Source organism: Sphaeramia orbicularis, chromosome 18 (genome assembly GCF_902148855.1).
Source record: "Sphaeramia orbicularis chromosome 18, fSphaOr1.1, whole genome shotgun sequence".
NCBI lineage: Eukaryota > Metazoa > Chordata > Actinopteri > Kurtiformes > Apogonidae > Sphaeramia > Sphaeramia orbicularis.
Genome location: NC_043974.1, coordinates 9,553,441 through 9,576,517, shown reverse-complemented (window position 1 = coordinate 9,576,517; position 23,077 = coordinate 9,553,441). Strand labels below are relative to the sequence as shown.

At 38.8% G+C, this 23,077-nt stretch overlaps 1 protein-coding gene across 2 annotated transcripts in view; it reads left to right on the top strand.

Annotated features, from left to right (window-relative positions):
• The window catches only part of LOC115438539 (diacylglycerol kinase delta), a 292,835-nt gene that overhangs the window by 207,264 nt on the left and 62,494 nt on the right, over positions 1–23,077 (top strand). For both annotated transcript variants that reach the window (XM_030162205.1, XM_030162204.1), the window contains exons 12-14: positions 4,261–4,348; positions 7,060–7,151; positions 19,582–19,681. In XM_030162205.1, the coding sequence (XP_030018065.1) occupies positions 4,261–4,348; positions 7,060–7,151; positions 19,582–19,681 (280 nt within the window). The remainder of the gene's footprint in view (positions 1–4,260; positions 4,349–7,059; positions 7,152–19,581; positions 19,682–23,077) is intronic.

Here is a 23,077-nt window from a genome sequence, read left to right as displayed (position 1 = left end):
CAAGATTGTATGAGTGCAGTAAGTCGCAGATCTAAAGAAATAATTAGGGAGAATCGGATTTCAGAAAATCACTTACAAAAGACAAGAAATCACCTTTAAAAAACTGGCTACGTGTGACCATGGGAATGCAGTGACTATGCTAAGCTAAACTAACAGAAGGGCTGCGAGAACAAGGCAATGTGAGCACTGCAGCGCAAACCCTTTATTCGGGTTTAACATTTCCATGTAAACAGAAGAGAAAATACTTTAGTTCTGAGTTAATTTCCTCTGGACAAAAAAAAAAAAAAAAAATCGGATTTAAAAAACATCATGTAACTGTACCTAATGTGTTCTCTAGGGTGGTCCAACAATCATGGTAAAAAATAAAGTTTCAGATAACCTCAATTAGAACCCTGCATTAGGTTTTGGCATTCAAAAGAGGATTTAGGAAAAAATTTGGAAGAAAAAGGAGATGTTTTCGAGGTTGCACAAGTTATTGGAAGTTTCCTGGAAATTGACTAATTTTGCATTTTCAGTGTAGCCGAGCTGACCTGTAAGAGAAGCAGCAGTACTATCAAAACCAAGGTTTGAGTGCTTCATCTAGCAATATATGTATGAAGTAAGGCCGCCGACATCTGTGGTACTGGAGTGAAGAATTGGTTGTCCTGGCATTCTTGGACTCCAGTGTGACACAAGAGCAGAAGCAGCTGATGGTTCACAACATGATGGAAAATGAAGGTTCAGAGGTTCCACTAAAGCGTTGGGATACCCTTAATCAAGCAGATTATGAAGGGAAGTAGATCAGGGATTTTGTCACCACCATTTTGTTGGACCACCCTAGAGAACACATTGGGTATTGGGAGAACACATTTGAAACTTTGGATCTGCCACAAACATTCTTCAGAATTCCTCCAGAAGACTGGGCTGATGATGCAGATTTTCAGAAGGATGAGAAAACTGTGCATTCCAGAAAAGTTGTCAATGATGTAGCTGAAAGAGGGGTGGAGCTTGTTCAAGACTTCAACTGTAGCCGAACAAAAAATGAAGATCACAAACAGTACTTGCTCCAAGTTGTCAAAGAACACAGGAACATTTTTTTGCTGGACTTTCTAAGTAACATTTTTATGCGAGTTGCAGTTTGATTTTGAGAATAAAATGGCAAATTATTCTAATATGCCTTATTCATTTGTCTAGTTATGTTATAGTATATAGAGCAATCTTCACGTGTCTTGTGCAACCTCTAAATATTAATTAATTTGCATAAAATTTTGACCGAAGTAATTTGGCCAGATATGGAACTAAATGCAGGGTTCTAATCCAGAGAATCTTAAAAAAAAATTTTGGACCACCCTAAGTGTTCTTATCGAATTTCCACCTGGGTACCTGACACACACTGCCCACAGTGATCCACCAATCACAGTCGTTCTTAATCAGTTTGCTGAAGCAGACCACGCCCCTTTATATGGAGTGAGTCATGGGTAACAACATTGAAAAACTGAGCAACAAACAGGAGAAAATCACTGAAAATGAAGACTTGGTGCCAAAAAGAAAAGCAACATCAGTTATCTGGAATAATTTCACTCTGTTTTTTCAGCTTTTAGGGTACACATGTTTATGTGATGAATGTGCATCATTCAGTAGTATCTGCAGCCAAATTGCTATTTTTTTTTTCTCCTAGGATGGTGATTCAGATTCAGATTTATTAATTGTCATTCAATAAAAACATCCCAGATGCTGTTAAAGAACGAAATAGCAAAAAGCACAGCATGAAATAAAAACACAGAAAAAGAATCTAAAAAACACCAACTAGAAACAACCCATATATATGATAAAATATTAAAAACTGCACTAAAATAAATAAATAGTTAGTAAAGATAAAAAAAAGAAATATTACACGATGGTGAGGACACTATTACACCTATTATTTCACATTCCATTATTTCACTCCACCCTCTCAACTTTTGTTTATATTAGCAGTCTCATTGCTGTTTGAAGCCATGACCCGCCCTACTCTGCCTCTAATTGGCTACTACTCGTCGCCTTCACTGATTAGATTAGTTAACTTTAGGCATTAGGACTGGTCAAGGTTACTTTATTTATACCCGTAGGTAGATTTGTTTTGCTGTCTAGGTGATTGCCTTGGCATTACAACACTTACATTGAACATGCAAGACAGGCACTTGATCACGCTTACAGACAGGACAAAAAGACAGGACAAAACAAAAAACAAAACAAAAAAAAACAAAACAAAAAGTCAAACAAAACAAAAACTCTGATGACCCAATCAGAGGCAGAGTAAGGCGGGTCATGCCCAAGAAAATATTGCTGACTAGCGCTGTCCACCTCTGGAACCTGATTGGACACCTCAGGTGCCAGTGCCACCCCAGTTGATTGACAGGTCACTGCACATCGCATTGAAAGTTACACGATTATTGGAAATGTGAACTAGAAAGGCAGAATAAACATATTTCAAGTGAATGACACATATTGACAGAACCTACTTTCATGGAATACATAATTCTGAGGTAAGTTTTAAGGTGGTTTCAGAATGAGTCACTGTTTTAAACTACTGCCCATATGACTGCACATTTAGAGGAGAGATTTTGTCGCCAATAGTTAAAGTTTTTGAGTAGGCTAACGTTATGAAAGGCTAACCTTAAAGGCTAACGTTACGAAAGGCTAACATTATCTTATGTTTGCCTCATGTTGAATCCATTTACATTCATGCAGCTGCTTGTGTGAACAGTAAAACCTACAAACTGCTCCTGATCAAGTCATGATAATTTTATAATAGTGAGCAAATACTACTGATGGATTTTTGGGTAAACTAAATAGAATAGTCTGACATGTCACTGTTTCTAAAACAGGGCGTTTTTTTCTGGACTACTTACAAAAAAAAAGGCAAAAATTGAGAGTATACCCACTGCTCCAGGGACCAGTACACCACTGTTTACAATGAATATATTTATAAGAAGTAATAAGGTTGAATTTTGTATTTTTGTGGAGCAACAAAGATTTCCAGTGGAATAATCACAGTTTTCTTAATTTTGCGACAAACAGAACTTTGATTAATTGCATTCATTTGATATATTTCTCATCCCTGTTAAATAACACTAGTTAACCCTTTCATGCACGAATTATAAAAACCTTAGTCGAGATTTTTTTTCTGAGTGTTTTTATTCCTCTTTAGGCATAAAAAAAACAATGCAATTGATTTTTTTTTTTTTTTTTTTTTTATGAACCTGTCTTTCATGGAGTTACAAACACATCCACTCAACTGGACACCATGAATTTAATTTTTGAGGCAAAGAAACATGTATTTAAAACCCATCATCAGAACGTCATATACTGTGTGAAAACTGTTCATTCATTCATTATTTTTGTTTATTTCGAGCATTTACAGAATACATGCAAATTCAAAATTCCAAAATCATTCATCTACACTCGAAAAGGAGTTGGAAGAAGAAAAACTATGAAACAAAAACATTTTTCATGCAAATAATCTGGTGTTTTCTCACATTTTAGCATACTCTAATACTAGTTGTTACTAACTTCATGGAGATAATATGCAAAAAAAAAAAAAAAAAGCCTTTTTGATTATGAAAACTGTTAATTATAGTCTAATAACAATTAGCAACTGATTTAAAGCATGTTACTGGTCAGGTTTATCAAGAACAGCAAAATTAAAGTAACAGTATGAATGTCAGTGTATGGGATGAAGTGTAAGTGTCCACTGTGTTGTCTGATATGGAACTAAAACAACATAACCTATGAATATACAAGAGAACAGCTGTAGAATAGCTGTCCACTGTAGTGACCACTATGCATGAAAGGGTTAAACAATAGTGAAATGATCTGAACTCTAAATTAAAAGTGACCACAAAATATGGTAACAACCAGAGTGGGGTTTTTTTTCCCCTATTTTGGGTCCTGTGGAGGAAAAAAAAATCTTTTGTAACTAAACATTATAATTATGATTAAAATTCAGGACAGTAAACATGTTAAAAGTGCATAAATATACTATACAGCAAAGTTTTCCAGAGGTACGGTCTCGAAATGCAGCAAAGGACAAATGTAAAGGTGAAAGAATGAAATAAATAAGTGTGTACAAGTGCATCAGATGTTTTGTTGAGGTTCAGTTTTTATCAACAGAGATAGAAAAAAAGACACAGACTCGGTGCAATCCGCTGTCTCCCGTCTCCATGTGATTGGCTGATAATACAAATCATTTTCTGGTGCTTGACATTGGCTTGTTTATGTGTGTTTGTGTGTGTTTTTCAGTTGGAGCGTGATGACATACGAGGTGCCCACCACCAATAAACCCACACCCATAGTGAAGGAAGAAGACAGCCTTGATTCCCCCCTGCAGGTAATTCAGTCTGCAAGACTTTTCAGGAAGCTGTCAGCTTTTTTTTTTTTGACAGATGGGATCCATAAATTAGAACCACAAAGCCAGACCTCACAAACTCAGAAAAATGATTTTGGGAAAACATCCAGTGAGAATCAATTGAACCTGGCAGCTGGAGGCCAAAACAATCAGACCTAAAACACGAAGAGGGGAGGAGGTATCAGCAAAGGACAGATGTGGAGTTTGAATTAAAGCTCAGCTCTGCCTCTCACTTCCCAAACCTGGACGTTAGTTAATATTCATACTGCAGTCGAACGCTTTCAGCTTCGTTCTGCACCTCCACAGCACATCTACGTCATTTATGCAAAACCTGGAGCAGCTTCACTTTTATCCGGTTTATATTTCAACTAATGTTATCAAACGATTCAAATTTTTAGTCAGATTAATCACAGGGTTGCTGTGGATTAATTTCGATTAATCACGATTAAATATCAGTCATTTTTAATCCGTATTATTCACATTTCATTTTGTATGAGCAAAAAGACTCAAGAAAGAAGGGAATATATATGTACTTAACGTGTTTATTAAACACCTTCAACAGTTTCAACTAAACAACTGTAATCAACTGTTCCGTCTTGGTGTATCAGGGCGAAAAGAGAGGTGGATGAAATGATTACCCATCATGCCTAGTGCCTACAGTACAAGCCTGTGGGGGCAGTGTTATGATCTGGCGTTGGTTCAGTCGGTCTGGTTTAGGTTCAGCAATGTTATGTGTCCAAGTATGGATGGAAATAAATGTTCGGACGTTACATAAGTTTATTGAAATAATGCAAATGTGTGTTTTAATCAAAGCTAAACGAAGTATTAGTGTTTAGTTAGTTAGTTAGTTAGTGTTAGTTAGTTAGTTTTCTTGATCTATAAAGATCATTTTCATGTCCAGATAAAGTGCACAAGTTCTGTAAATCTGATCAGAGCTGCTGCTATCAACTATTTCTATCTATATCTATCCTTCCATCCTATCCTTCTATCCTTCCATCTATCCTTCCATCCTTTCCTTCTATCCTTCCATCTATCCTTCTATCCTATCCTTCTATCCTTCTATCCTTCTACCCTTCCATCCTATCCTTCTATCCTTCCATCTATCCTTCTGTCCTATCCTTCTATCCTTCCATCTATCCTTCTATCCTTCCATCCTTTCCTTCTATCCTTCCATCTATCCTTCTGTCCTATCCTTCTATCCTTCTATCCTTCTACCCTTCCATCCTATCCTTCTATCCTTCCATCTATCCTTCCGTCCTATCCTTCTATCCTTCCATCTATCCTTCTATCCTTTCATCCTTCCATCCTTTCCTTCTATCCTTCCATCTATCCTTCAATCCTATCCTTCTATCCTTCTACCCTTCCATCCTATCCTTCTATCCTTCCATCTATCCTTCCGTCCTATCCTTCTATCCTATCCTTCTATCCTTCTACCCTTCCATCCTATCCGTCTATCCTTCCATCCTATCCTTCTATCCTATCCTTCTATCCTATCCATCTATCCTTTCATCCTATCCTTCCATTTATCCTTCCATCCTATCCTTCTATCCTTCCATCCTTCCATCTTATCCTTCTATTCGTCCTTCTATTCGTCCTTCTGTCCTTCCATCCTATCCTTCCATCTTATCCTTCTAGTCGTCCTTCTGTCCTTCCATCCTATCCTTCTATCCTTCCGTCTATCCTTCCATCATTTCCATCTTATTCTTCTATCCTTCCATCTATCTATCCTTCTATTCTTCTATCCTTCCATCTATCCTTCTATTCTTCTATCCTTCCATCCTATCCTTTTATTCTTCCTTCTATCCTTCCAACCTATCCTTCTATCCTTCCATCTATCCTTCCTTCTATCCTTCATCTATCCTTCCATCCTTCCATCTTATTCTTCTATCCTTCCATCCTATCCTTCTATTCTTCCTTCTATCCTTCTATCCTATCCTTCTGTCCTTCCTTCTATCCTTCCTTCCATCCTTCCATCTTATCCCTATATCCTTCGTCTCTCCTTCCATCCTTCCGTCTATCCTTCCATCCTATCCTTATATCCTATCCATCTATCCTTCCTTCTATCCTTCAATCACATCCTTCAGTCCTTCCGTCTATCCTTTCATCCTATCCTTCCTTCTATCCTTCTGTCCTTCCATCCTATCCTTCTATTCTTCCTTCTAGCCTTCCATCCTATCCTTCTATCCTTCCTTCTATCCTTCCATCTTATCCTTCTGTTCGTCCTTCTGTCTTTCCATCCTATCCTTCTATCCTTCCGTCCTATCCTTCTATTCTTCCTTCTATCCTTTCATCCTATTCTTCTATCCTTCCATCTATCCTTCCTTCTATCCTTCGTCTATCCTTCCATCCTATCCTTCTGTCCTTCCTTCTATCCTTCCATCCTTCAATCTTATCCTTATATCCTTTGTCTAACCTTCCATCCTTCCGTCTATCCTTCCATCCTATCCTTCAATCATTCCATCCTACCCTTCTATCCTTCTGTCCTTCCTTCTATCCTTCCATCCTTCCACCCTATCCTTTTATCCTTCTGTCTTTCCTTCCTTCCTTCCTTGTTTCCTTCCAGGAAATTGTCATCAAATTAATGTCTTTAATCAATTCCAGTTAATTAATGGATGAATAGTTTCATCTCTAAATCTAATGCGTACACATTTCCTCTATAATGACCACACAAACCTCTGTCCACTCTCTTTCAGGTCCACATCACTCAGTATGCAGACTCCGTGGCCTCCCACCTCGCTAAGATCCTGGACTCGGACAAACACAGTGATGTCATTTCCTCTGCCAAGTACGTACCATAGATACTCAGATATAAGAAAAAGAGAGGAAGAACAAGGTGATTAATAATGATGGGAAGATGAATCCCTGGAAGGGAAAGGGGAGGATAGCAAAGAGATGAAAGAAAGAGGCGAACAAAGAGAAGCGAGTCAGGGTTTCCTCGATGGCTATTGATTTTCTTTCCTTTGCTTTAGTCATGTCCCTTAGGACACACACACTCGGGGAAGGACAGTAATTGCAGTCAGGCTATAAGTGAAAAAGACAGATGAATCAGTATTTAGGGGTCATCTTCGGTGCATTAGTACATTAGTAGTCTTCCTTTGGGAAAACTGTCGCAGCCATAAAGAGCACTTTTCTTTTTCTGCTACTGATTGTAGTAAAGACCTGCGGCACATTTTAAACACCTAAGAGATTTAAGGACACTATAAAGTACACGTGGACCCAAAAATAACAGGGGCAGCATTGTCTAGGTTTTTCATATGTCCTGGAAAGCCAACAAAGCAGTCGACCATTTATCTAATGAAGGAAAACACATAAAAATTAGTAAAAATACAAAATGTCCTGCAATATTTTAATGTATTTTTGACGTTCTGCTGTGGTCTTTTTGCTCAAAACTAACAACTAGGTGCTCAAAAAAGCAGCATCATTTGAATATATCCACAATCATATTAATGTTATAAATGTTAAAGGTGCTGGAGATTTTCATGACCAATTTTTCATCAAATCTGTAAAATCTCAGTCATACAGGGTGGGGAAGCAAAATTTACAATGAACATTTAGTTGTTTTTTCTCAGCAGGCACTACGTCAATTGTTTTGAAACCAAACATATATTGATGTCATAATCATACCTAACACTATTATCCATACCTTTTCAGAAACTTTTGCCCAAATGAGTAATCAAGAAAGCAAACGTCAAAGAGTGTGTGATTTGCTGAATGCACTCGTCACACCAAAGGAGATTTCAAAAATAGTTGGAGTGTCCATAAAGACTGTTTATAATGGAAAGAAGAGAATGACTATGAGCAAAACTATTAGGAGAAAGTCTGGAAGATACTATTAAAGAAGAATGGGAGAAGTTGTCACCCCGAATATTTGAGGAACACTTGCACAAGTTTCAGGAAGCGTGTGAAGGCAGTTATTGAGAAAGAAGGAGGACACATAGAATAAAAACATTTTCTATTATGTACATTTTCTTGTGGCAAATAAATTCTCATGACTTTCAATAAAATAATTGGTCATACACTGTCTTTCAATCCCTGCCTCAAAATATTGTAAATTTTGCTTCCCCACCCTGTAGAACGAATCTGTAAGTCTTTCTGTGATTACTCACCTGAATTTCTTGAATTTCTTGCATTACGGTGCACAATTTCGAAGTGCCATCCACCATAAACAAACCATGCATTTACAAACGAGCTGGGAGGTCACTCGGGCATCTTCGTAATTTTGTCGCGACGTACATTGTGGGAAGCGAAGGCTTGTGCAGCCACCTTACAGTGGCAGCTGGAACTGACACGATCAGAAATGGCAGGAACTCCCTTCCTTCTATGCATATTCCTCCAGCCGTTTCCGTGTTTCTGCGTGTTTGTTTCATCCATATAATATCATATGGTCATGCTGCCACTGTCAGGTGGCTGGACGAACCTCCGTTTCCCACAATGCACATCGCGACAAAATTCCGAAGATGCCCGAGTGACCTCCCGGCTCTGTTTGTAAACACATGGCTTGTTTATAGTGGATCGCACTTCGAAATTGTTTACCTAAATGCAAGAGATTTGGGTGAGTACCCAGATAGCAAAATCATTATGGCTTAAATCTGGCCCAAAACTGGCATGCCATTTTGGCAAAGTTCTGTGTGGATGTATGGGCTCTGAATGGCCCAAAATAGGCAAGCCAAAATCAAACCAGAAGGAAGCCAAAATTCACCTGAAACTAATTGCGGACTTCCAAAATATAGCCATAACTGTCCCAGAAAAGCTCAAATCCCCATAATCCGGCCAAAAAGTAGCCAAAACTGACCCAAAGAGAGGCCAAAATTCACCCAAAATGTGTGTTGATCATGCTTTTAAAATGAAGTGCGGTTTTCTTCTGGGTAGAAATTCCCACTCTTTGCACAGTGTTTTGGCTTTACTGTATGCCAAAACACAACCAAAAAAATATCCATATATGAAATAAGATGTTGCTGCTCTGTAGTCAATCTTCTGGCTTGCCATAAACATGCCATACCATCCCTGTACTTGATCCCGCTCTTTGCCCAGTCTTTTGGTTAACCAGACATATGCCATAACTCAGCCATATACTGCTGGTGCCTCCATATATATCATGGATAACCTTAATCATACCACAGTTAAGCCTAAAGGTTTTCATAATGCCAAAAGAAAGCCAAAAATGCGAAATGTATGCCATAATACTGCCAAAATATTTGCTATTGCTATATATTATATTATTACTATTGCTATATATTATATTATTGCTATATATTATGCTATTGCTATATATTATGGAGTATTTTAAGTTTGCTGCTCACATCACATATGCAGCTTGGATAGCATTATAATTAGGACTGGGTTTAAGAAATTGATTTTCTGACGTAAATCAATATTCTCTTGAATGATGTGATTAATAAAGCCCAGAGATTGATTTTTATTTTCTTTTATTCTATTCCTTTTCTTGTGGATGAATGCAGCTTTATTTTTAACCCGTTTGGTAATCTGTGCTAAAGAACACACATATTAGCAGTTATGTTAAATGAAAAACTACATAAATGTGCACAAATTCAATACGGCAGCAAGTTATAGGTTTATTGTAAGATTTCATAGCATTAATTCTCTGAGGAATATCTTTAATATCCAAGAACAACAAGTATTGACACTAAAATATCCCTCATCAAATCCATACTGAACCAAATTGGAAATCGAACTGGACTGGAAAATCAAGAGTAATAGCCAGGCTAATTAGCATTTAGCTTAAGTCTGGAAAACAAAGGTTGCATTATCCTTCAAATATGGAGTTACTACTGCTACTAACTAGGGTAGTTAATATTAGATTAATAGACTAACATTGTTTTCTCCACGCTAACTGTTTGAATTACGGTTCAACCATAATTAGCATGTTTGGTTCAGATGCTAAAGTGGACATGTTTGATAGCATGTTTTGGCTTATTTACAATTTAACTATGGCCTTTTTTTTTTTTTTTTCGGTTATTATCTTTACTCTGAACTTGATTTAAATGGTTGGATAGTAAATCGGTTAGTATGTTTGGTTCATATATTAAATTTGATGCATTTGTGGCTCATGTGTGATTCAATTCTAGCTCAGAGCCATCTAAATGCGCATTAGCATTGTCAGGAATAACCGCCTACTGACCATTTAATATGACTAAAAGGCATGGTTAACCAATGAGACTCTATGGTAGATGATAATCCTTGTAAATCTCAGAAAGATTGGCATTAACAGTGGCGTTTTAACAGGTTTAACTGACTTTAAAATGTTTATAAAATCAATGCAAAACATTTCATGTAATGCTTCTCTGTGTATGAATATGACTTCATGTGAGATAGGCTTGAAAGAGAACATTAATCAGGATAGATTCAGATTCAGATGTTTTATTCATGCACTGAGAAGGAAAAATATATTATACATGAGCAGTTTACAACAGATGTACATGAAAGGGAAGAAACAAGAGTGCTTATACAAAGGTATGAGATGGTCTGGTCTTTGAATTTAAAAAAACCCAAAAAAAAAACACTTTACGATTCATTCTACTTGAATAGTTAGATTTGTGTAGCAGTTATCCAGTTTAGTTTGATAAATGTGTTGTCATTTTGCCAGCAAAGACATTAAAGTGGTATTAAGTAACAGAAGGCTTCCTTCAAGCTCTAATGGGTCCATTTACCATTAACTGTGACTTGACATTGACATAAATGGGTCGCGTCTGACATTAAAGTTAAGTAAGTCAGATAAGTAGTTCACCGCTCCATCATTTTATTTTATTTTATTCAATAAAAACACTGGCAGTTATTTGCTCAGAGGACAAACTGTCCTTGTAGATCAACTGATGTTTTTTCAAGTTGGATGAGTTTGAAACCAGACATTTCATTTGGTGATTTAGAAAATGATTAGGAATAATTTTAAATAATCTTATCTGAAGGAATCCAACACTTGGGGCAGATACTGATTAGCACCTCAACTACATCTGTCTTGATAGAAGCTGGTCTGTGAATTAAGAGGGATTTTGATAGTCATATATCAGTATTAAAGAAAAAAAACAAGAAGCTTAGTATGCTTAATGGGGCAGTGTACTTGAGAATTTTAACTGTTTATCCAAAAATGTATGCTATCATTTTACACTTTTATTTGAGATGTTTTATTTTTAACCCATAAAGACCCAGTGTTACTTTTGTGCCAGTCCCCAAATTGATTTCTCTCTATATTTAACATGTCTTAAATGATTTATTACAATTTATTATAATAATATCTTTATTTTGTGTTTTGTTTAGTTTTTTTTTTTCAGTGAAAATCAGGTATTTTCTTATATTTAATTTACTAATCATATGGATGTTCGTTAAAGCTCAGATTAAAGTTGATGGCTATTATATCAGAAACAGAGAAAGCTGAAGAAAAAGTGAGTCTTTCAGCAAAATGCATCATTAACTTAACAATAAATCTCATATTGTCTGAACACAAGGGTTAAAGTCAGGTTTAGTGTAAAGTGAGGTCACACGAAATACAAAACTTTGATTTATACTCTTTAAACTCTGGTTTTCCCCCAAAACCTTCGATTTCCCTTCTGTCCATACTTCACATACAGGGTGGGGAAGCAAAATGTACAATATTTTGAGGCAGGGATTGAAAGACAGTGTATGACCAACTAGTTTATTGAAAGTCATGAGAATTTATTTGCCACAAGAAAATTGACATAATAGAAAATGTTTTTATTCTATGTGTCCTCCTTCTTTCTCAATAACTGCCTTCACACGCTTCCTGAAACTTGCGCAAGTGTTCCTCAAATATCCGGGTGACAACTTCTCCCATTCTTCTTTAATAGTATCTTCCAGACTTTCTCGTAATAGTTTTGCTCATAGTCATTCTCTTCTTTCCATTCTAAACAGTCTTTATGGACACTCCAAGTATTTTTGAAATCTTCTTTGGTGTGACGAGTGCATTCAGCAAATTACACACTCTTTGACGTTTGCTTTCCTGATTACTCATATGGGCAAAAATTTCTGAAAAGGTATGGATAATAGTGTTAGGTATGATTATGACATCAATATATGTTTGGTTTCGAAACAATTGACGTAGTGCCTGCTGAGAAAAAACAACTAAATGTTCATTGTAAATTTTGCTTCCCCACCTTGTATATCCAGATTAGATCTAGTACAGAGACTGACAAATGCATATGCGTTTACATTAGAACTTCACTAAACCCACAGACCTAATGTTGGACTAGGACTTCTGCACAGTAGTGTATGTAAGGATGGGAATCGATAAGAATTTAACGATTGTGATTCCATTATCAATTTTGCTTATCAATCCGATTCCTTATCAGTGCTCATTGGGTGAGGGAATAAAAGAGAACAAACAGGTGTGTTTGCATTAACTTTTATAGTCTTTTATATTTCCATCTGCACAGAAAATCTAACATATACAGTATGCACAAATAATAATAACAGATAACTGATGGTGAGATGATGAGATAGCAGATGGTTCGGGGGGGAGGGCAGTGAAAGTGAAACTTAAGAGACTTTACTAATTGTTTTGACCCAGTAATATTTTTTTTGTTTTGTTTTGTTTTGTTTTTTGCAAATTATCTCCATAAAGTGAGTAATCACTAGTATTAGAGTATTTTAAAATGTGAGAAAACATCATATTAGCTGCAAGAAGAATGTTTTTATTTCATAGTTTTCACATAGTATATCACTTTCTGATGATGAGTTTTCAGAGGCTTGGTAGTGCTAATCACGCATGCGTGGCGTCTGTCAAACCGCCGGCGGATCTACTCCTAGAAATCCAGCCTTTTAACTACTTATTTCTTGCCTTTCAACGCTTACTCACTTGAACCTAACCTCTTAACCGTGTCTTTTTAACTTGACGCCATCAATCCAAACCTTCATCAGGACAGGTCAGTATTGTCAGTGGATCCTTACCTCTGGTTGTCACCCATCGCTTCCCGCGCTCTGCCCGGTATCTCGCTGTTTCCACCATGGCGTCATCCTCATCAGCCGGAGATAGTCCTCTTGTCGAAGCCAACAAAACCCTGGTAAAGGCTTACCAAACTATCGCGGACCTCAAAGAGGAAATACTGCGCCTCTCCGCAGAACTCGAGGAGAAAAATGCCCAGCTCTGTGGTTTCTCCAGCCGCCTTCCCACACTGTCCAGTCTGTTTCTGAAAAGCGCAGAGAAGCCCAAAGCCTCCTGTGATGATACGGTGTTATGGGATCCTTCCTCTGCCTGTTCTCGCCCCCCGTGTTCTACACCCTGGTCTGAAGTGGTGATTCGTGGCCGCAAAAACAACACGAGCAAAGACTCACCACCGCCGACCATCAGCACATCAAACCGCTTCGCCGTCCTGTCCGTGGAGGACGCTCCGGCTCCTCCCCCCGCCAGGGCTGATGTGCCCCCATCCCACCTGGCTCTGTCCCGGAACCGGCTCCTGCTGACTCCGTGGCTGCCACCGAACTGATTACCGGCGACGGTCCTAAAGCCGGTCCTCTTGTAAAGCCGTCAAACAAGGGTCCCCGCTCCTTGGTCCGCTCCTCTGCCCGGCGCCGCCTCCTCCGAGAGGCCGTCCGCCGTCACTCCGACAGTCCACCCGTGGAATGTCCACCTAGAGAGACCAGGAACCCTTCACCTTCAACACCGTCTCCTCGACCACTTTTCCCTCCGACCACCGCTATCCTCGGGGACTCCATCATCCGTCACGTCCGTTTCTTTAACGCCATAACCAAGTGTTTTCCTGGTTCCACCGTCACCTCCATCCTCCATGAACTCCCTCAGCTGCTGCTCTCACTGCCATCCACCGTTACCCGGATCATAGTTCACGTGGGCTTCAATGACACTTCTCTTCAACAGTCCGAAGTGACAAAGGTTCATTTTAAAAACCTCTTTGATAAACTGAAAAGATCCGGGAAGGCTGTTTTCATTTCCGGGCCCCTCCCCTCCTTTGCCCGTGGTGTGGGCCGTTTCAGCCGACTCCTCAGCCTGAACACCTGGCTCCAGTCCGCCTCTGCTCTGAACGGCTTCAGTTTTATTGATAACTTTAATCTGTTCTGGAACCGCTCCTCCTTTTACAAGTCCGATGGCGTCCACCCCTCTACACTAGGCAGCAGCGTCCTAGCTCAAAACATTCAACACGCTGTCCTGACTAAAACCACTCCCACACCTATGTGACTACGCTCCCCGTCTTCTGCTGCAGTCACCTGCTCCCCCTGCTGGTCACATCAAACATCACCACGTTCAGAGTCTCCTGTACAGTCTGTAGTCAGACTGAATACCACCCCAGCTGATCTCTCCTCCTCTCCCAGCCCCTCACTAATGAGAGCTACACCCCTCACTCACACCAGCTCACCTTTGAGGAACAATCTCTCTACTGGTCACCATCCTATTCCTGTTATTTTCGGTTACGTATGGGGTTTCACACTGCTAAAAGGCATCGTAATATCACCAATCTCCGCCCATTAATATACACCGCAGTCATTGGTGCGTCCTTCTCTATAGGGTTATGGAATTGCAAATCTGCAGTGAACAAAGCAGATTTTATTGCTGCCTATGCCAACCATCACACACTGGACATCCTGGCTCTCACTGAAACCTGGATTACGCCTGAAAACAATGCAACCCCAGCCGCACTTTCTATCAGCCACACATTCTCTCATACCTCTCGTCCATCTGGACGAGGAGGTGGTGTGGGTCTGTTAATTTCCAACAAATGGAAACACAATCAACTCCTACCTTCAGTCAAATACAACTCCTTTGAATACCATGCCATCCTAGTGACAGCACCAGTCAAACTTTACATAATTGTCATTTATCGTCCACCAGGGCAACTGGGTGATTTTCCTGATGAGCTTGACACTCTGCTTTCCTCCATCCCAGAGCATGACTGCCCCATGCTAGTCCTCGGTGACATGAACATCCACTTAGACAATCCCAGCTTCTCAGATTTCATGTCACTAATACTCTCTTTTGAGCTACAGCGGGTTTGCAGTCCTCCAACCCACAAAGCTGGTAAAGAGCTCGATCTCATTTTCACCCGAAACTGCATCACAGATGCCCTCACAGTCACACCTTTACACCTGTCTGACCACTATTTCATTCAGTTCAGTGTGTCTCTCCCTGAAAAACACTCTGCTCCCTCCCCCATGGTCTCTTTCCGCCGCAACCTCCGCAATTTGTCCCCCACCCACTTCTCCACTGTCGTAGCCTCCGCTCTCCCTCCCCCCAGCACTTTTTCCTCCTTAGAGGTTAACGATGCCACTGAGTCTCTGTGCTTTACACTTAGCTCCTGTCTGGATAATCTGTGCCCTCTATCTACTAGACCCGCTCGATCCTCCCAGTCCCACCCATGGCTCAATGATAACCTCCGGTCGCTGCGTACCAACCTCAGAGCCGCAGAGAGAAAATGGCACAAAACAAAAAGCTCTTCTGACCTGATCACATTCCAGTCACTATTGGTATCCTTCTCATCCAGTGTCACTGCTGCGAAGAAGGCTTACTATAATAACAAAATTCATTCTGCCACCGACACCAAGAAACTATTCTCAACCTTTAAAACACTACTCAACCCTCCACCTCCACCGCCCACTACTAATCTGACAGCAGACAATTTTGCTTCATTTTTCACAAATAAAGTGTCTACTATCAGCAGTCAGTTCACTGATCCACCCATAGACTGCACGCCTCCTTCTTCAACATCATCATCATCACACACTGCTTCTTCTCCCCTGACTATGGCTACTACTAACTCAACTGATAAAAGCCCAACTGCGTCATTCCCCTCATTTACTCCCCTCACAGAGAACGAGGTGTCTAAACTCCTTTCCTCTAGCCGTCCTACAACATGCCTGTTGGACCCTATTCCATCCAACCTCTTACAGTCTGTAGCCCCTACTATCACAGCACCAATCACACATGTGATTAATGCTTCACTGACTTCAGGAACATTTCCTACACAATTTAAACAAACGCAGGTAACACCACTACTCAAAAAACCTTCCCTCACCCCCACTCAAGTGGAGAATTATCGACCAGTCTCACTCCTCCCATACCTTTCTAAGATCATCGAAAGGGCTGTTTTCAAACAGGTCACAGAATTCCTCTCCCAAAATAACCTCCTTGACATCAACCAATCTGGCTTCAAAATCAGCCACTCCACTGAAACGGCTCTGTTGTCTGTGACAGAAGCCTTGAAAGAGGCTAGAGCAGCAGCCAAGTCTTCAGTACTCATTCTACTGGACTTATCAGCAGCATTTGACACTGTCAATCATGATATCCTGTTATCCATACTCTGGAACATGGGCATCACAGGCCACGCACACTCCTGGTTTCAATCTTACCTTACTGGTCGGTCCTTCAGTGTGTCCTGGCTAGGGCACACATCAGCAGTTCACCGCCTCACCACGGGGGTCCCCCAAGGCTCTGTGTTGGGCCCCCTCCTTTTTGCCATATACACCACCTCACTCGGTCAGATCATCCACTCACACGGCTTCTCATATCATTGCTATGCTGATGATACCCAGCTCTATCTGTCATTCCCACCTGATGACTCCACAGTCTCAGTGCGGATCTCAGATTGTCTCTCTGACATATCTGCATGGATGAAAGCCCATCACCTTCAGCTGAACCTGTCCAAAACTGAACTGCTGGTCTTCCCAGCTAAGCCAACCATACAGCAGGACATCTCCATCACTATTGACTCCATACCTCTGGCTCCTACCAGTGTAGTACGTAACTTGGGAGTCATGATTGATAATCAGTTGACCTTCACGGATCACGTTGCCTCTGTCACCCGATCATGCCGTTTCACTCTGTTCAACCTAAGAAAGATCAGGCCATACCTAACCGAACAGGCCACCCAGCTCCTGGTGCAGACTATGGTTATCTCCCGTCTTGACTACTGCAATGCTCTTCTAACGGGCCTCCCAGCTTGTGTTGTCAAACCACTACAGATGGTCCAGAATGCAGCAGCACGTCTGGTCTTCAATCAGCCTAAAAGGGCACATGTCACCCCCTTACTCATTGAGTTACACTGGCTACCCATAGCTGCCCGCATAAAATTCAAATCTTTAATCCTAGCCTACAAAATTCTCCGTGGGTCTGCTCCTGTCTACTTAGGTGCACTAATAAAAGCTTATGTCGCCCCACGACCACTCCGCTCGTCTGGGGAACGTAGTCTGGTGGTCCCCAGACCTTGTACAAGACAATCCAGGCTCTTTTCATGGGTCGTTCCACGTTGGTGGAACGCTCTACCAAGTGCTACAAGAACAGAGTCATCCCTGCCTATCTTCAAGAAGCTCCTGAAGACCCAGCTCTTCCGAGAGCACCTCCTGTCCTAGCACTTTCAAACATTCCATTTTAAATATTCTAATAAGGTTTTTCCCAGGACAACCACAGATTCTTTCACGATTATCTCTGGACCTGCTGCGGTGGTCCGGCCTCTTCCCTGCCCTCATCATCACCACTCACTTATCCTCAACCGCCTCCATGTGTCTCCCCCTACTCCCCCCTTCTCCCCCTCTCCCCCAGTCCCTATCTCTATCGCTCTCTCTTTTTCCCCTTCTCTACTCTCTCTCTTTAACCCCAACTGGTCAAGGCAGACGGCCATCCTCCAGGAGTCTGGGTCTGCTCGAGGTTTCTGCCTGTTAAAGGGAAGTTTTTCCTCGCCACTGTCACCAGTCACAAGTGTTTGCTCCAGGAGGATTCTGTTGGGTTTCTGTAGAATTGACTTAGAGTCTGGTTTTGACCAACTCTATATATAAAATGTCAAGAGATAACTTTTTTGTGATCTGGCGCTATATAAATAAAATTTGATTGATTGAGTGATTTAATTGGTTTTCCCCTGTAAGTCGCTTTGGAAAAAAGCGTCTGCCAAATGCGTAAACATAAACATAAACATAAACATAAATACACGTTTCGTTGCTTCAAAACTTAACCCTTTCATGCATAGTGGTCACTACAGTGGACAGCTATTCTACAGCTGTCCTCTTGTATATTCATGGGTTTAGTTGTTTTAGTTCCATATCACCCAACACAGTGGACATTTTTATGCATCATCTCATAAACTGTAATTCATACCATTACTGTAACTTTGCTGTTCTTGAGTGGAAATCAATTGTTATTATTTATTTTTTGCATATTATCTCCATGAAGTGAGTAATAACTAGTATTAGAATATGTTAAAATGTGAGAAAACATCAGATTAGCTGCATTAAAAATGGTTTAATTTCACTGTTTTCATATCACTTTATGATATTGGGTTTTAAATACATGTTTCTTTGCTTCAAGAATAAAATTCATGGTGTAGCTGAGTGGACATTTTTGTAAATCTATGAAAAAAAAAAAACTCAATCTCATTGTTTTTTTCATGCCTAAGGAGGAATAAAAACACTCAAAAAAAAAAAAAAAAAAAAAACTCAACTGAGGTTCTCATAATTCATGCATGAAAGGGTTAAACACATGGTGTCCAGCTGAGTGGACTTTTTTGTAACTCCATGAAAAATAGGTTCATTGAAAACATTTTATTTGCATTGTTTTTTTCATGCCTAAAAAGGAATACAAACACGGGGAAAAAATCTTGACTGAGGTTCTCATAATTCATACATGAAAGGGTTAATATGGGTTTTCAAATGATTTATCACTGAAAAAAGATAATTTTGGCCCACTTTTCAGCAAACATCATGCAAAAAGTCACACAAAGACAAGTGATACACATTTTTCGATGTTATATTCTGAAACTACACAATTTTTCCAATAAATTCAACACAAGACACTGCATGAAAGGTATACATTTATTCCACAATATTTTTTTCACAATAATTATACTCAAAGTTTCAACCTTGTCTTATGGGTTAATTAGAATCGTATGCTCCCAAATATGTCTAAGTTTCTGAAGTCTTATTTGGAAATGCAACCTACCAAGCTGCAACCGGAGGCAAATATTTAACAAAGCACCAGAAGTCTGACTTTAGAGAAAACTCCCTGCTGAGTCACACAGCGGTAATGTAACAGATGTGAGTAAACAGTGAGTGCGGAGGCGACGTGGATGACAGGCAGGTAGGCGGCGTGTGTAATCTCCATGCACGTTGACTCACCAAATGTTAAAAGCCTGTTAATTTGCTTCATTTTTAAACATCTTAACCCTCACCTTTACAGCCGCTCCCCTGACGTCCTGCTGTTCTTTTTTTTTTTTTTTTTCCTCCCCTCTTTATGTGCTCTCTGATGTCAGGTTTCTGTGTGGGACGGTGAACGATTTTGTGGCGGAGGTGGGGAAGGCATACGAGAGAGCCACAGAGAACAAAGAGGAGGCAGATGCCATGGCAAAGAAGGTAAATGCTTCTGTGTGTTATGTAAGAGCTTGTATAACAGTAACTAGTGGGCAAGTGTAGGTGTGTGTGTACAATAGAGAAGTGATTGCAGTAAAGGTTCACTGTTAGCTTTGCATCTTCCCTCTGGCGGCCCATATGTCCTACGCTTTCAATTATGTCCCACCATAAGAACCCACATTGAAAGCACCACTGAAGCTGAAGGCTGGATATGATGGTTAAAGAGTCATACATTTTCCAACGGAGCTGAAAAAGTGGGTTAAAGTCACCCCTCTAGCAAAGATAGTGTTTTGTTTTTTTTTTATTATTATTATTTTTTTTATTCCCAAATCTTCATAGCCCTCTGACTCACTGTTTTTTTTCCCCTCAGCTTTCACTCACTTTAAATGTTGTTTTTTTTAGTTTATTGCCTGAAGGTCTGCACATCGTCAACTCACAACAAATACCTGTATATGATATGAATATATGTATGTTTTTTATGTACTAATGTAGAAAGCATTAAGGTAACAATATGTTGTTGTTTGTGTATTTTTTTCTGTCATCTGTAATAAATAGATGCAGAAATATCTTCTTGGATTCTGATCATGGAAAAAAGACAGATTAAGCTGTTACCAAGGAGACAGTGGGCAAATATAGGCCTTTATATTTATTTATTTATTTATTTATTTATTTATTTATTGAGCTTAAATGAGTAGTGATTATGCAGTATACAGAAAACAGACCTGATACTCAGTATTCTTATTCTGATTCATTCAATTAGTGCCCAAGGAATATATGCCAGTTTGTAGTATTTATAGACATTAACCCTATAACGCCAAACGTATCATATTTAATACATGAGTTTTGAAGCCCTCTACATACAGGTGTCAAACATGCAGCCCGGGGGCCAAATCCAGCCCACCAAACGGTCCAATCTGGCCCGCGGAATGAATTTGTGAAATGCAAATATTACACTTTAGATATTAACAATTAATGGTGTCAAAACCATTTTAATTCAGGTTCCACATACATACACGTACAGTCCAATTAGATTTCAAGTGGGTCAGAACCAGTAAAATATTATCATAATAACCTATAAATAATGACAACCGCAAATTTTCTCTTTGTTTTTTTTGTGTAAAAAAGTAAAATTACGTGAAAATGCTTACATTACCAAACTATACTTTTACAAAAAATGTGAATAACCTGAACAAATATGAACAAAAGGAAATGTCTTAAGAAAAGTAAATGCAATTTTACCAATATTCTGCCTGTTACTAAATGTTTTGTGCGATTATAATGCACATGCATAAATGATAAACTAATGAACAGAGGCAGGATATTGTTAAAATTGCTCTGGTTTTCTTAAGACCATTCAAGTCCTTTGTGTTCTTCAGATTTTTAAGGAAACCTTGTAGATGTAAACCTAATCATAATATAATTTTACTTTTATCAATTATTATTTTACTCGTCCGGCCTAGTGGAGATCAAATTGGGCTGAATGTGGCCCCTGAACTAAAATTAGTTTGACACCCCTGCTCTACATGATCAGTGTGATTTTTTTTTTTTTTTCTTGAAAAACCTGACATATACAATTAGATACATGCAATACACAAATACTCCACCGGAGGGAGACCAGAGACCTTTCTAGTGACACTACAAGACTGTCATTAATGAGGAAGGAGGAAGAACTTTGGCAATTTTGAAAAGGAATTACCGATTTGTTGGACATGATGGTGTTATAGTATGTTTTTGTTTGTTCAAAAATAATCATATTTGAGCATTGAGACCTGATGTATCAAATATGATACGAAATTTAAAGTCGTACATGGAAATTGATAGTTGAAAAAACATTTTTTTTTGGTTGTTCAGAAGGACCAATAAAGGCTCCAGTTTCAAAGAACTGGAATTTTCTGTCAGTGATTTAATGGTTCAGGCTTTACAGGGTTAAATTTAAATATTATCTTTGTTTCTGGTAGTGATGAAATATAACAATCAGTTACTGCAATAAATTACCATTTTGTTCCTTTTTTCAGTTAATTAAGATAACCTCAATTAGCAACCTAACATCTGCCAACTTCAGCGAAATATACTTAGCAAAGTAACAAACATCCCCATATTATTAATTAAATACATTTTCTTTTATAAACAGTGTCTAATATATGGCGCTAATGAAACAGAAGATAAGCTACATTTTCTTTGTTACTTTAATAAACTAGGGCTCCAGCTATAGATATTTTCTTAAAAGCTACATGTTTTTAAAATAACTATAAATATAAATAAAAGTCATTTGAATTTTCTGTTTCTTCACTAGTAAAACCAAACATAACATTCATTCAGTTAACTTTAGAACATACTGTACTTTGCATTCTAGCAACAGGTAGTAATATTTACAATCTATTTACACTGTTGCCCATAAAGTTGGAATATTTTGTTTCAGACACATTCCTCTTTTTTGCTCCTATTTCTACACATCAGTAATCACCTTTGACCCCAAAGTCCAATGACTCCATACCGAGTATCAGTTTCCCACTTTATCTGTCAAGAATAAATCACATTGTCCAACTTTACAAGGAGTGTATAACAAATACAGTTTCTTTTACTTTGGATTGGATTTAACGATTACCGGTATAACGATAAACCGCGGTAAAATTGCAGACGGTTAGTATTACCATTTAAATTCTAATTATCATGATAACCGTGTTTGATTACCGCACTTTTCGTTAGAAAACGCCTGTGTAAAGATCTGCTTTGATGTCGTATATTTGGGTATAGTTTTTATTTATTACAATTTGAATTTTCTATACCTAATATTTGGTACCAATATTCACTTTTAACCCTTTCATGCATGAATTATGAGAACCTTAATCATGATCCCCCCCCCCCCCCCCCCCCCCCCGTTTTTATTCCTCTTTAGGCCTGAAAAATTGACATCTTTTTATGAACCTATTTTTCATGGAGCTGCAAAAATGTTCACTCAAATGGATACAATGCGTTTAATTTTTGAAGCAAAAAAAATTTTTATTTACTAATATACAGTGAAAACTATGAAATATAAACACTTTTAATGCTGCTAATCTAATGTTTTCTCATATTTAAACCTACTCTAATGCTAGTTATTACTCACTTCATGGAGATAATATACAAAAAACCCATTTTGTTAAAGAAAAAATGATAATAACAGTCTAATAACAATTGATTTACACTCAAACATGTTACTGCAGATCAGGTTTATCAAGAACAGCAAAGTTACATATGCATAAGTGTCCACTGTGTTGGCTGATATGGAACTAAAACAACAAAACCCATGAATATACAAGAGAACAGCTGTAGAATAACTGTCCACTGTAGTGACCACTATGCATGAAAGGGTTAAAGTCTTTAAAAAGGTTCATTATGCAATAAATTATATACATTTTT